The 15324-nt window shown below is 40.2% G+C and overlaps 1 protein-coding gene across 1 annotated transcript; it reads right to left on the reverse strand.

Annotated features, from left to right (window-relative positions):
* Window positions 1-975: 975 nt before the first annotated feature.
* Window positions 976-15171, reverse strand: GGH (gamma-glutamyl hydrolase). Its single transcript, XM_083884450.1, has 9 exons — window positions 15019-15171; window positions 14108-14222; window positions 12665-12715; window positions 9693-9777; window positions 7589-7727; window positions 6643-6749; window positions 6440-6530; window positions 5062-5199; window positions 976-2948 (listed from the first exon to the last, which is right to left on the reverse strand). Exons 1-9 carry the CDS (start codon window positions 15146-15148, stop codon window positions 2827-2829), a joined length of 978 nt encoding a protein of 325 aa, XP_083740576.1. The 5' UTR covers window positions 15149-15171; the 3' UTR covers window positions 976-2826.
* Between the last annotated feature and the right edge of the window lie 153 nt (window positions 15172-15324).

Consider the following 15324-nt stretch of genomic DNA (forward strand, 5'->3'; position numbering starts at 1 on the left):
TACAGTAAATATCTTACTCAACTTCACAGAGACACGACCACACCCGATTACAAAACAGGAGAAAACACTGGTTCTCGGAGGCCATCTAGTGGGAAGAGCAGAATACTACAAGGAGGAAACTATTTCAAACTTTTCTTTCTTAGAGATTATTTAATACGGTCTGCAAGACTCACATTAGGGTTAGCTTGTTGATCAGTGGATGTTCTTCCCACACAACAATAAGCAAGCTGGTTACACTCATACATCAGACTCAATAACCTGTATGGTCACAGGCTCTTCTCTCTCTAGCATTAATCCTAAAAACTGTATTAGGAGTTCTGTCTGTGTAATGAAAAACCATATTGTACAAGACAGAGCAGAGGGGAGATCTTGAAAACGAACTTTTAAACTTGCTGTTAGCTGATTCCACAATTTTGGGTTCCTGTAGTTTGCTTCTGGCTGGAGAACATGACAGAAGATATTGTAAGTATTATAAGGAATAGACAAAAATTCTTTCCTTACAGCTTTCAGAGCCCTGAGAGCCCTCAATTAGTGCTGCAGCCCCTTCTCACCTTCGTGGGGGTCTGGCTGCCTCTGTTGAGCAGGCTCTGACACTGCCCCTGGGGTGGGCTTGCTCTATGGGAATGAGCTGTGGAAAGGCTCTGTGAGAATGAGCTGTGGACAGCATTCTTGAAAGCTCCTGGCCCTCATCTCAGCAGCCACATTTAAGTGCATTTAAGCTCAAGCCCTGGGCAAGGGTACCTGTGCTCTGGGCAAGTCTGTGCCGGGCCATGGATCTCACTCATCCCAACCCTGACTTGCTGGCATGACCACAGAAAGTAGATGCAGGTTGTAACCTCCTAGTTTATGACTATCACAGATGGAAACAGGAAGACAGTGACTGTTGTGCTTCATCTGTGGTATCTAAAAGATGACAAAAAATACAAGTCTGCTTGAACGAAAGTTTATTTCACGTATCATAGAAAAATCATGCTTATCATCAAATAAGGCTTTACAGGATAAAGGGTGTAAAGGGAAGACACATACAAATTCATAATATATAAACTTCTCTCATCATATTACACACAATACTCTTTATAGTTACATGTTTAGGAACTGATTACTACCATTGCAGACATTTCACTTGCAAGACTGATCTCTGGTTTAAGGCTAAAACCTGCTCACCTTAGGGAAATTCTTAGAGCTATTCCAAAGAACTCAGCCTGGACAACAAATAAAGACTGGACTTGGTTTCTAAGTATCACAGCTGCCACATTTACATGCAGCTGTAGAGCACAACCCTCTTTTTTAAACTTGGTTCTATTCAGGAGTCAGTTAATGAAGTTACCTATATTAAAAAGATAACCATTTACTAAGTTGGCTGATAAGACAAATGTTGAAATATCTCTTGTTTAAGCTTGTAATTACCTGGAAGTGTTTTTCGGCTAGTCACAGTTAATGTTTCCTCATAGTTTTTTAACTGATGCACTTCACATTCTCTTATACACTTGCTTCATTATAAAGAACATGTTAGGGAGTGTTTTACTTGAAAAACCTGAGAAACTTACCAGACTTATTCAGATATGTTACCTGAGAGTATGAGGTTCTACAAAACAGAGCTGAAGTTTATAAACCTGAATTCTTCATAAGCTCCAAATCCTTGTTAATGTTAACATGGGTTTGGAAACTATGCTAGAGAGGAGAAATATATCTGATTGTCTAATCTTAGTTCCTTTTCGGACAATACACAAAACCACAGAGCAAAACTTTCACCAAATCTGGAGCAAAGCAGAGCAAAAACAGTGTCAGTGTTGCATGCAACTGCTATTATCACATTATGTCACCTTGAACAGGTTTCTCATATACATTCATCTGCTGTTTAAATTCTAGCTGCACTGAACTATCAAACAAGACAGAAAGAAACTACCTTGTTTACTAATGTAATGGCAAACTACATCTTGACTTCAAGTGAAAATTCTATCCAGATACAGGAAAAGTCAGACACTTTAGAGAAAAAATGAGGTTTACATTCTTTTAAGTACAAAGGAATGAGTGTCTGCACCTCATATCTGGCTGCTGACTCTAGTTACTCCAAGACAAATCCTTGGAGGATATACAAAACTGAATTGAAAAGAACTGAAAGTGGAATCAGCACTGAACTATGCCCCCCAAACTTACTTATTTCACATGAAATTTGCGATACAAAGGCCTCACAAGGTATAAGGACTCCAAATAATGCTGTATATTGTATATATACCCAAGGTATAATGCACTCCAAATGTGCAAGAGAAACAGTTTCACAAATGGGATATACGTGCTTCTTAGGCAGAAATGTGCTTGCTATCATGCCTCACTTTACAAAAATTTTTGTCAATTTTTGAAATGACAAAGCAGTCCCTGTCAAAAACTTGGCTGCATACACATATCTATGACAAATCCAAGAGTCTCATTTGCTAAATCATTTGAAAAGGATAGGATTTTACTACACAACGTATCTAAGTGTCTAGTGCTATTATAGCCCACATTTTACAAGGGTAAGTCTCATATTTTAAAATATATGAGAGCTTTTCCTTGTACTGAAAGTGATTACTTCATCATCATATTACTAGAAAGTTTATAAGCATAGTCAAGCCCTCTTTCCTGGAAGAAAAATACATTTTTTCTGTAGATTATTATGCAATTGAATGTAAATTTATATATTAATGTTTCAATAGTGCAGAAGATACACAGAATAAATCATTGTAAAGGAAAACTGCTCTAGCTTTTTGTCATCATATCAGCTTAATTACACAATGCTGGCAAATAATTCCATTTATAAATAACAACACTGCACCTTTGACAAGACATTCAATCAAAAAAATAGGTTTGCTGAAATGCAGAAAATGTTCCTGTATAAACTGGATTATAATTATAGATCAATTCTTTAGTTTCCTCATCTTCAGTGGGGAAATGGTGCATGCTCTTCCTGGCTGTAAAACATTATAAAAGTACAGATCATTTTAATGTTATCCTCCTCAACAATATTTATCTTGGAAAAGTAAGTTACTTGGTGTAGCACAAAAACAAACGGAATTACAGAACCTTGTATGTGAAGAACTGTGAAGATACATCTCCAGAAAGCTGCTTACAGCATATTTTATTACTGGAGAAAGGAAATTTAAAGTCAAGACTGTATAAAATAGTTATCCATGAGATACTGGCAGTATCTACCAGAAATACCAGTACTGTTATCTCTGAAAGAAATGCATCACATTATCAGCCTACTGCTGAAAGCTGCATGGACTGTACTGGGTGAGGACAATAAAATTGAATCCTCCCCTGATTTATCACATTGGCAACTCTACAGAAGTTAAAATTAATGATGGATGGATACAGAAATGGTATTTCAATAGAATTGTTTAGTTCCTAAGTGATCACACTTCAGTACATTTTTACTATCTGAAAACAGTTTACATTTTTCATCTTTTGGTCTATTTTCAAAGTCAGGGAAGATATTCTGCCTTACATTAGCTAAAAATGTCAATTACTCATTGTAAAATGATGATATGAAGTACTCAGTAGGAGCAGCTGATGTTTCAGTACCGCCCCAAAAGACTGGGGAGGAAATGAAGAGTAACTTAGGATTTGGTACAAGAGATGGGGTAGACAGAGCTGCCTGAAGAGAGTTTGCTCTACAGGAATGGAAGGTCAGTAGATCCAAAATCCAGTGACACATCTGTGTGGCACTCTGCACAAGCTCCTTGGACATGCACATATACCTAACAGAACTCACACACAGTGTGTCTCAGCAGGATTTACAAGCAGAGCTGGCACTTGTTCTGCCCCACTTAACTTGGATAATGGCCTGGGCAAGCTTACTTCTATTGAGAATACAGTCTGCAGTCAGATACAAGAGAAAGTAGGAAACAAGGCCAAAAAACACACTGCATTCTACAAAATTAAATCCAGACTCATAGTGTATTTTCTTCTATTTTCCTCCTTATTTTAGTCATAGTCTGCCATCTCATAGAATGGCCTGTGTTGGAAGGGACCTTAAAGATCATCTTGTTCCAATCTCCCTGCCATGGGCAGGGACACCTTCCACTAGACCAGGCTGCTCAGAGGCCCAGCTCTGCCTGGCCCTAAATTCCCTATCAAAATGGTTTTGCTACATTTTCACAAAGAGGAGTATGACTACTTTAAGCAAAAAAGCACCTTGAATTTGTATGAAACACAGCTTTTAGTTTTACATGCTCACTGACCAGGTCAGCAGAAATAGCATTTCTTTACATCACTGTCTAGTTTCTTCATTAAGTTGACTCTTTTGAGACCAAACTCAACCAGCTTAATTATTATGTTCTCCATAGTCCCCATCAAGGAGGAAAGACAATTTCATAAAATAGTCCAGCAGAATGATTTAGTAGGGATAAATTAAGGAATAAAATTTGACTCCTTCAAATACTCCTCTATTTATATCCTGCTTATTTATAGCAAACAGATGAGAACTGTCATAAACTATCAAAATATTAAGCATTAGTTACTTCCAGATTCTCCAGGTATAAACAAAAAAAAAGTTAGCAGCTCTGTAAAATTCAAAACCTCCTTGTGCTGTCTATAATATACAACTGTAGGGCACCACACTGCACCCCTCTGACACATCCATACTGCCTAAGGCCTATTTAGAGGCTTGGTCTATGCATTTTGCAAGCAAAATCAAGAACACATTGAATGACTGTAAGCCAGTTTGGAACTGAAGAAGCCCCTGGAATTATGAATGGAGTACTTTTTTTGTTTTATTGTCTTTGTGCAAGAGAGGCCAAAATGTTACAGGGATATTTGGAAATTACAGAAAGTCACAGAGCAGTGTTTTAGAGCCAGCCTAGTGAAAAGAGCTTGTGGAATGCTTGGCCTTTTGATGTTACTTTCACTAAGCCATTCTATTTCTAGTAGCCTTTGGTGTTTTATAAGCTTGCAGAGTAATCTTCTCAGAAAGCACTATGAGATACTGAACTCTGACAGCTGAAAAAGAGGTCTGTCATTTTCAAAGGTTTTCAGTAATGCTTCACTCTAACCCCCAACATTTATAGATAATAAACTTTTTACCTTCATTAACGAAGAAATCAGCCATATAATATGCTGCTCTTACAGCAGATGGTGAATGTGGAATGCCTGGAGAATCCTTCCACTCAAAAGGATTTTTCTCTGGATGCCATTGTAGGCCGTAAATTGGATATTTGTACGCTACAACAAAACACAAAGTGTATAAAGGTGTATGCCTTAAGAATTATGTAATTAATCTCACTGCAAAGTAAACTCAGAGGATAATCTACAAATATACCTCACTTATCAACAGTTTCACAAAAGCTTGAACAGCAAGCTGAAACACTGCTAAAATCACAGTAGAACTGAAGGAAAAGAAATCGATATTGTAAAAGAAGGGTCTCATTAGATGCAAGAAATAATTTGTACATCATCTTTTTGATAATTCATTTCAGAACTAATGTATATACACACTAAAAATAATGTTTCAAGTATATCAGTCTCACAGCTTCCTGCCTGCTTGCCAGCATCACTCAGCATTCACAGCCATGCAGCATGCCAGTTCCATGGGAGAGATCCAAGTCTTAGTATCTCCTTGAAGGCCCAGCCAATCCAGGGCAGCCCCCATCCACTCTGGCCAGGCCTGACACATTCTGGGGGAGTCAGTCCTTAGCTCTCTTCCAGGGAATAGCGGCAGGCACAGCAGCTGCTGACTGCTCTGTGATAAACCCCTTGCAGGCACAGGTGATGCCTGTCATTAGCCTAATCAGGTTTGCTGATCAAAGTGCTATTCTTCTCTTTTGGAGGCCAGCCAAGATGCCACACAGAAGAATCCCATTGGTGACAGCTGGGCCCTACAGTAGGGCTGCTAGTGGTGTACTCATCAAGATAAAACACTCCCTGAAGAGCTAACTTGTTTCCTGAGCTGAGCAAGCCCAGTGTGAAACAGATAAACAAGTCATGCAAAAGGCTTTTCGAGGAGGGTAATTACCAGCATTGCTGCTAAGGTAATGAGGGATATTGCTGTTCCCTCGGCAGCCTGGAGTGCTCTTCCCATACAGCAAACAGAGAGCACCAGGGAAACGCAAGCCTAAGCAGGCAGCTGGAAAGCACAGCTTGACACAGGCACACCATGCTGTGCAGGGATTCAACTCCTGCAGCACAAGTGCTGGGAGTTCAGAGTCTCAAATATGCCAGTGCTAAAATGTAACAGCATATCTGGAAGGGGAACGCTGGGTGGGAGGAGTAATAAGGCTCACAGTACTGAAAAGATAAAATATCCCTGCAAACAGAAATGCTCCTCACAGCCAGAGCACTGACAGGACTGATGCCTGCCCTGCTATTTTAACAACTTGCAATACTATTTCTCATCCACGCCACAACACCCCTAAACGACTAGGTTGTTACAGTCACAGTTTCCAAAGAAAATAATTTTCCTTACCTTCCATGGTAGATATAAACTCCACTTCATCATCAGTGTTAGTGGTTAGAACATTATAGAAATTACGAAGCTTTTCATTATTGGTGAAATTCTGTGATAAGGAGAGGGGGAAGAGGGAAAAGGTGTTATTTGCTTATTTATTTCTAGTTTTAACTGAAAAAAACCCCCGTGTTTGTATGCAGGAAATAAAAAAGATCAAATACCTCCATGGAGAGGCTCCATACATGAAAGTTTGATGTCAATGGCTCAGTAGCAAGTGCGTGTAATACATCATCAGGGAAATTCCTGAACATTTTACTCTCTTTTGCGGCTATTACAAAGAAAAAAAATTGCATTTCCCATTACTGAAACTGGTCTCAGATGGACTTATTCTGGCAGAAGACAATTAATAAAATGCTGTATTAAAAACTTTTTTGGCAGTAAATCTTTATTGTTTTAGAATATCCTGCAAGAAGTACCAGTGAAATAACTACAATAGATTTCCAATATGCTGTTACCGCTGTCTATCAGTCTTGACCCAGAGAGGATCCAACTTCGGCAGCAAAGTTCTCACTAAAATAAGCATCATTCTTTGACACTTGTTTCAATGGCCTTTCCACCCAGAATGAGCACAAGTGACAGAATTTGTGAATGCCACATTTTTTTTTGATTACTCACTAAGGGTAAAGTATCAACAGAGGACACCCTCTACTGCCAGTGCTGCCAAGTGCCACAGCTCTGTCTCAAGGGATCTCTGTGATTTCAATACTGTTCAAATTGGACAGTAATGCTACTATTTATCATATGGAAAGACGTGATTTGAAAAATTTCAAATCACCTGCTCTCCAAGCTTAAGAGGTTCTGAACCTGTGAATTTTGTTCAACTTGGTAACAAAAAGCAGACATTATTTTGTAGGTATGAATTTTCTAATGAGTCAAAGAGCCACAACTTTGCTTTTTGCTGATGCTGTTGGTTTCAAATGGCTTGTGCTCACTTCTCTGCTTAACCACACTGACTTTACAAAAACAGTCAATGCAACTTATCGACAAAGAATTTAACAGAAGATAATCATCAGAAACCTCACAAACATTCACCCCATAATATTTATCACAAATAAAACGCAACACCTCTTAGCAAAATTCAGACATGAGATGTAATGAACTTTTTACCTGAGGTGAAGTTCAGAGGGAGTGAAAAACCATTTGTCTTGGTATGAACAAGTAAAATTTCACCACTTGTGAGATATGTAAGCTCTTCATGTCCAAGACATGTTCCCCATATTGGGAAATAATCTCCTTTATCGTTAGCCTACAAAATAAAAGCAACAACATAAGGAAACTGTAATGAAAATGTACAGAAAAGAGACTGACAAGAACTTCCTACTCTTTTTACTTTCTTTTGCTTAGGTGAGAAGTATAACTACTGCAGTAGTATGATATGCTACCACAGGAACTGTAACAGTTCAACTGCACTTGAAATAAGCACAGACTCCCTTAGAGTCTCTCCTAAAATATAAAGGCTAAAGGATATCTATGTGTTTTGAAGCAGAAGACTGAGCCAAATGTGGATACTGATTTGACTGTTTTGTTCTACAAGTAATGTTGAGAGCATTCTAAACAGAAACCACAGAAGGGGAACACTTCTCTAAAAAAGCAATCATCAGAAGGGACACAGAAGAGTCTGTCACCATTCTGAGGCAAAGCATACTTGTTACAATTCACACTTTTCTACAAAGCACGCTATGATTACATAGCAAGGGACCTTTCCAAAGTCTGTGCCCTTCCAAGTGTACTAAGTGTACTAAGAAAACATGAACCCTACTACTAACTAGCATAGCTTATGATCTTATGTGACACAGAAAAAAAGCCCACAGAACTACTTCTTCTCGCAGCAAAACAAGGAAGATGTACAGAAAGAAGGTTGATAGCACTGCAGAGTGTCCATGACCACCCATAATGTATAATGGGGCACAGAACTTACATGAAAGACAGACAGTGAAGTTGCAAGTGAGGTCTAAAACTACTGAAGGCAAAAAATAAACTACAGTTTAAAACCAATTACAACTGAAACATAAAGATTTTGTGCCCCCTCCTTCTTTTTTTTTTAAATAAACTAGAGCCTGGAGGCTAAGCAGGTATTAAAACAACACTCAAGACATCACATTTTAAAAACTAATTTAAGAGCTGGAAAACAGTATTTCACTTAGATTTTTGCTTAACTAGTAAAATTCTACTGACTTGAACGGGGATTAGCATTTCACATCCTCTATTCATATTAAAGCAGAGCCAGATCAAAGTAATTTTGCATTGTGAATATCTCCAAATGAAAAGGTCCCCTGATGTTAGAAAAAGATAAAATTCAGTCACTCTGTACTTGTAAAGATATTCTTGACTATTGTAGCTTACCTTACATAAGTAAAACTAGCAATATTTTATAGTACTAATTAAGATTTGAAAGATGAAAATCAAAACACAAAATTATCACAAGCAGCAAAGGAAAAAACCCTCCTTTGTTAGAAAGTGTACTACCTAGGATGAACTGAACATTATTTTTTGCCTATATGTACTGGCAGTACATGTATCAGCTAATACACCTGTCTCTCTGGTCATAAAGTGACATAGGCAATTCAGTTCATCATTGTGAAATGTCAACATAATTTCATAATTGTACAACAAACCACAAGAAAGCCTTGCCCCAGTGCTGAATACCAAGGCACAGGCTGCAGTTCACACAGTGAGCAGCTCCAGAGAGACAAATGAAACTGTCTCACATAAAAGTGAGACAGACAGTCTTTGCAAGACTCACCACAAATAAAGACAGACAAAAGAATAAAAACATTGGTGCCACGGGGACTGAAGAAGAAAGGGAGCTCAACTACTGAATTGCAGCAGCTGACTGGTGCTATGAATGCCACTGCCTGCACTTTCCTTGCCTGCTGTTGGAAAGTCAGCAGCAAAGGCGGAAGAGCGATTCCTCACTGCCAAGTTCACACAGAGCCATAAAGCTCTGTGAATGAATAAACAATACTATCCTCATCTGAAGAACTTTGGAGTTTGAGACCATAACACAACATATAACAGGAGTGGGTGCCACAAGTCTGAATCTTAAGCTATTAATACAGAAATTTTATGCAGAAGTAAGAAATAAGCTACCTGTTTTCAGGCCTGCAATTAACCCACTGAATGACAGTACAAAACTATGAAAAACATGAACCTGTCATCTTGATCCCAGAACAGTGATAATACCAAGAACTAACTGCTTCTGAGTAATTACCTCCAAGGCCTTGTGGTAAAATATCTTAGCAACCCTTGAATACTCAGAAGTCTTAAGATCCACACCACCTCCTGGAAGAAGTACCCTGAAAGGCAACATCCAATAATATGATTAGCAACAGTGATCAACCTAAAACTTGGACAACGTACACAGAGATAGCAGTTTTAAGGGTACAGTTTAGGTCTAGGTTTCAGAAATCTACAGACAGGCATCTGTGCTCCCTTTATGGACAGCAGGGATCTAGTCAGGAGAGTCACTGGATATTCAAATAGGTTTTCCAGAGCAGACACCTGAGTGGTGGGTAGGCTGAACAGCCCTGTCAGCTCCACTGAGTGCACTGGCTAGCACTGCATTAATTATGTGAGTTTGGACAGCTAGTGCACAGGCAGACAGCTAAGCTTAGGTGTTTCAGTCTTTAACTCAATCATAGTGTTCTTAGTGTTCTCCTACAGAAGAATGGTTACTCTATCACAAAGTATAGATCAATCCTAATGTAACATATGGAAGAAGAAAGTAAACAGAAAATACAAAAACCCCACAGATTCCACCTGGTATGCGAAAGGGTTGCAAGTCATGACTGTCATTTCCTATCCTGACTCTCAGCTGGCTCTCAATACCACTTTAAAATTCCAGCCCAAATCTCAATTAATTCTGTTCAGTTTCAGAAAAACAGAATTGTGGCCCTGGCATAGTGACCTTCTTATTGGAGACAACAAAAATCAACAAGTTCCTATCAAAAAGGAAGAAAAGTACACTTGACCATAACCTTTGGTAACATCCCACAGAGCTAAGGAAGACAATCTTGGGGACAATTTCACAGAAACAGTGCACAAGCTTTTCCCACCACAAACTATAATCAGGAATAGCAATTCCCTGTGTAGCTCCCCAAACCCTAAAAAAACACCACAGAAGAAAAAGATTCAGGACAGTCTAGCAGAGAATTCACATGGACACATGATGACATGCAAAATATTCATGTACCATCAGAAACAGTAACATGAAATAAAGGAAGCCTCTTACGGCTGTAACTGGAACAGTGCCTGCAGAATCAACAAAACTGGATGTGTGAGCATTCCTTACAACCCACTGCTGCAGAACCTCAAGTGGATTTACTCTAGTCACATCCATGAGTTGTTGATTTTTTACTGAAACGGGTGTAGGATTTCCTCATTTTCAATGTCAACATTGAAAATTAATACAGCTGAAAGTATTTTCAAAACAGGCCAGATTATAGGTTTCTTCAGAGATCTAATTAGACAAACAAGGAAATCTTTACCTGGAAGTTGTAGAAAATTCACCTATTCAAACCAAAACCTGGACTATACTAATTAGGAAAACTGACTGTCATTTTTGCTAATGCAAAAAGGAAATAACCCATTAAGTAGCAATGATAATGGCTTGACATTGTCATAAGCAGATTGAAATGTAACCACGTGTATTCCAGCTATCACTGCCTGGTTAGAGCTGATGATTTCCACTGGGCATTTCAATGGCTACCTCAGGAGTACATCCATAAAATTAAGTCTTTACTATAGGAAATATCATGATTTTAAGAAGGTAGTAGCATTTAATAGTAATTTCCAACTTCAAAGAACAATATAAAATATCAATGTTATCTCCTTGTTATTCTGAATTTCCACAGAATGAAAGTAATTTCCTCCAGAGCTCCTTTTTGTTATTTATACAGTTTTATTGTGGAAGCCAACAGGTGACAGTGGAGGGCCACAGAAAGAAATACAGACCATCCTCCCTCACCTACATAACACAAACTCAACTGACCTCTGACTGCAAGGACAGAAGGACAAAAAGTGGATCTACTTGCCAAACACTTTCTTCTGCATTGGCGTAGGTAATGAGGTAGAAACAATGAGAGACCTCACTGGTGGAAAGTTGGCAACCAAAGTGAAGCTGGTAGCCACGAGAAAGGGAGGAAATTATTCATTTTTGTCTCCAACAGCACACAACAGAGAAAAGCATCACTGTCTTATGCTTGTTTATAGCTCAAGAGTGCAAAGATCCACATCTTGGTGTCCAGAGCATGTTGATGTAGGAGGACAATGCACTCCCCAGATAGCCAAAAGTCTAAATCTGCAAGGTCTACACATGCTGATTAACATTCTAGTTATATGCATAAGATTAACAAATGTATTAATGGTTTAAGATGCTCATCTCATGACCACAAGTAGACCAATCACATGCTCTGGCCTCACACACCACCAAGGCTGTGAAGTGTAGCATCAGCTGATTTTACTCTTCTGAAGTGCACTTTCAGCACAAGGCTAAAAAAAACCATAAAAGGTTTTGACTTTGTTTAGTCCACAGTAAAATCTTGTTAGACAAGACCACATTATCCAACATTTGAAAAGGAAGAACAGAAGGGTGGCCAGTTGCCACAGATACCCTGAAAACCAGGAAATTTTTCTAACAAAGACTTAAGACACAGAATCACAACAGGTAAGACAGACAATTCGAGTAGCAAGAGAGAGAACACACATGGAGAAAAGAGTAGAAGAGATTGGAAATCAGAAACTTTTATAATAGATGAGATATGAAAAGGACTGAAAGAAGGAAGAAAGGGTAAAAACAGGGGTGAAATATCAAGCAAGTGCTATTAAACATCAAAATGAAGGTGACAGTTCAAATGAGGAAGACAGAAAAATTAACAAAGAGGAAGTCGAGTGTTTCACTTGCAAAATTTCTCATAACTATAATGTCACTTCTCCCTGTCTGCAGACAAGCACAAGGGAATGCCATGATGAGCCTTGGCACTGTTGCAGATTATCTGATGTGTTCCTCAGGGAAGGAGAGACAGCACACCAATACTGAATGAAATAATTCTGTGTCTTAGAATGTATTCTCATGTCTCCAGCACAACCTCTCAAAAATAGAAAGACAATGTTCTTGAGAACATAGCAGAGCTCAAAAACAGAACCATCATGCCTTTTGACAGAAAATCAGTGCTCAAGACTTACCCATTAATAGAGTGGAATATTTTATCATATTCTTCATCTGTAAGATTTAATCTGAAACACCAAAAAATAATTATAGAATACATATGATGTACACACATTTGACAAAATATGTGTATAATATAATCTCAAATATAATAAAAAAAAAATCTCTATTGAACAGAAATGTCTGACACAGAAAATATACAGAAGGCATGCTTTAAACAGAGTAAAATGGACATAAATCAAATGAAACATTTCACTTGAAACACAAGACTGAAGATAGGGCCCTGTCAGGTAGAGTTCCTGATGAGGTACTCTGAGACCCTTTTGCAAGCCACTTGAAAAATTTACTGTTTACACGAATGGCATGGTTATTATTTCCTGCAGACCGGCAACTCCGGTTTCCAACTGACTCCAAGAAGGGCAGAGCTGCAAACAGTGGGTCACACCCAGGCACCCCCAGCCTCCCTGCCAGCGTGGCAGCACGAAAAGCAGAAAAGGCCTTGCCTCTGTTGTAAGCCCTGCTCAGCAATAACAAAAACATCTCTATATCATCAACCCTGTGCTCAAGCACGAATCCAAAACACACCCCCACATCAGCTACTGTGAAGAAAATTAACTCTACCCCAGCCAAAACCAGCACAGATGGCCACACTTCTTCAGAAGTGATATGATGGGTGTCAGTGAAAGTGTTCAGCTCTGCTGCAAGTAACTTAATTGCCAGAATTAGAAGCATCCATTCATCGGTGAAGCTTCTGGTCATCAAACATTCTGAAAGCTCCCGCAGCTACGTGAGGAATGCTGACTTCTAATTTGGGCACTTAAGTGGTGCTCTTATTAAACTGTGTGGATACATCCAATTTTATTTTTCTGCAGCTGTAACAGTATTGTTTTTAAGTACTGAAATTTCTAATTTTATCATCATGTTTCAGTGCACTTAATATCTTATAGCTAAGCGTTGGTATGAAGTACTGTCAGCTATACTTACCCTGCTACATTTTACCAAACAACCAAAATACAAGGAGATAATGACTCATAGTTTGAACAAAACCGGATTTTGCTTTCTGAAAGGAGCCTTCCTTGATTCCCTGAATTCCAGGGTTACAAAATGTGAAAAAATGTATCTAGGTATCTATGTGTGTTTGTGGGGCACTACATTGTACACTGAATATAGCTAACTTCAAAAACCATGCATGCAAACTAGAGAAGGCAATTTTACTGATTAAAAAATTTTGAATTTTTCAAAGAAAAACTAGTAATGTAAGTAGAAGTATTAAACATGTTCCACTCTGCTTTTAGTCCAATTTCTGAAACTCTCTGAGAATTGTGGCATCTTCAAATGATCTTTGAGGAGCAATAAACACTCAGAAAAGCAGCAGAAATATCTTCCATGCCTCTAAAATGGTACATACCTTTTACAATGCAATTATTATCCACTTCTAAGGATTAAAAAAAAAAATGTACCTTATTGGCACAGCTCGAGCACCGGCAGATTCCACAAATTTCACATACGAAGCTGCAATATAAGACCTTCCAAATCGCTGGTACTCATCGAAGTGACACTCCTGTGACAATATCCCTGATGGGCCCAAGGAAGAAAATTAGCACCACACAAATGGCAAATGCTACACACTGAAAGAAAGACCACTGAATACATTAGGTTGGAAAAGACCTCTGAGATCATCAAATCCAACCTAAATGTCAACGAGACCATGAAACAAGTGCTATGTCCAGTCTTTCCTTAAACACCCCCAAGGATGGTGACTCTACCACCTCCCTGGGCAGCCCATTACGGCATCTAATCACCCCTTCTGTGAGGAAATTCTCCCTAATGTGTGACCTAAGCCGCCCCCAGGCACCTTAAGACTCTGTCCCCTTGTCCTGTTGCTAGAGGACGAGAAGAGACCGACCCCACCTGCCAAAACCTCCTTTCAGGCAAATGAGAAGAGCGGTGAGGCCACCCCTGAGCCTTCCCTCCCGCCCAAACCACCCCAGGCTCCTCAGCCATCCCTCCTAAGACTCGTGCTCCTAATTATTAATTAATTAATCTCCCATTTCCGACACGCCACTTTGCAACGACACATTCAATGCCCAGAGGAATGCCCAGGGCACCGAGACAACGGGGCATCAATTACGGCACCTCACAAGGTACTACACAAACACACATTACCTGACTAAGCCTCCCTCGGCTTCCCTGCTCTGACAGCTCAGCGCTGCACCTTCTCTCAAATAAGCATCATTTTTAGAGACAGCACGTACAGCGTCCCGCTGCTGAACAGCAAACCCAAACCCCAGCCCAGCCTGCGCTCCGGGAGCGTTTCCCGGCCCGGCCCGCCCGGGGGAGGCGGGTGCGCGGCGGCCCCTCGGCCCCTTACCGATGATGGGTCTGTCATTGCGCCCCGCCGACAGGTCGCGCCGCGCCAGGGAGGCGCCCGAGCCGCAGCGCAGCAGCACCAGGACCAGCGCGGCGGCCGCCACGGGACCGAGCCCTGACAGGCGCCCCATGGCCACAACCCTGGGCACGGCTCGGCTCGGCTCGGCTCGCCTGCGGGCACGGCTGCCGGCTGAGCTGGGCTGGACTGGGCTGGGCGCCCGCCCCTGCAGACGCAGCTGCCGGGCCGCCCGCAGAGGCCGCTGGGAAATGTAGTCCCGGCGCTGCCCCGCCCGCGGGCCGAGCCCCC

Source organism: Zosterops lateralis, assembly GCF_965231275.1.
Source record: "Zosterops lateralis genome assembly, chromosome: 1".
NCBI classification, from domain to species: domain Eukaryota; kingdom Metazoa; phylum Chordata; class Aves; order Passeriformes; family Zosteropidae; genus Zosterops; species Zosterops lateralis.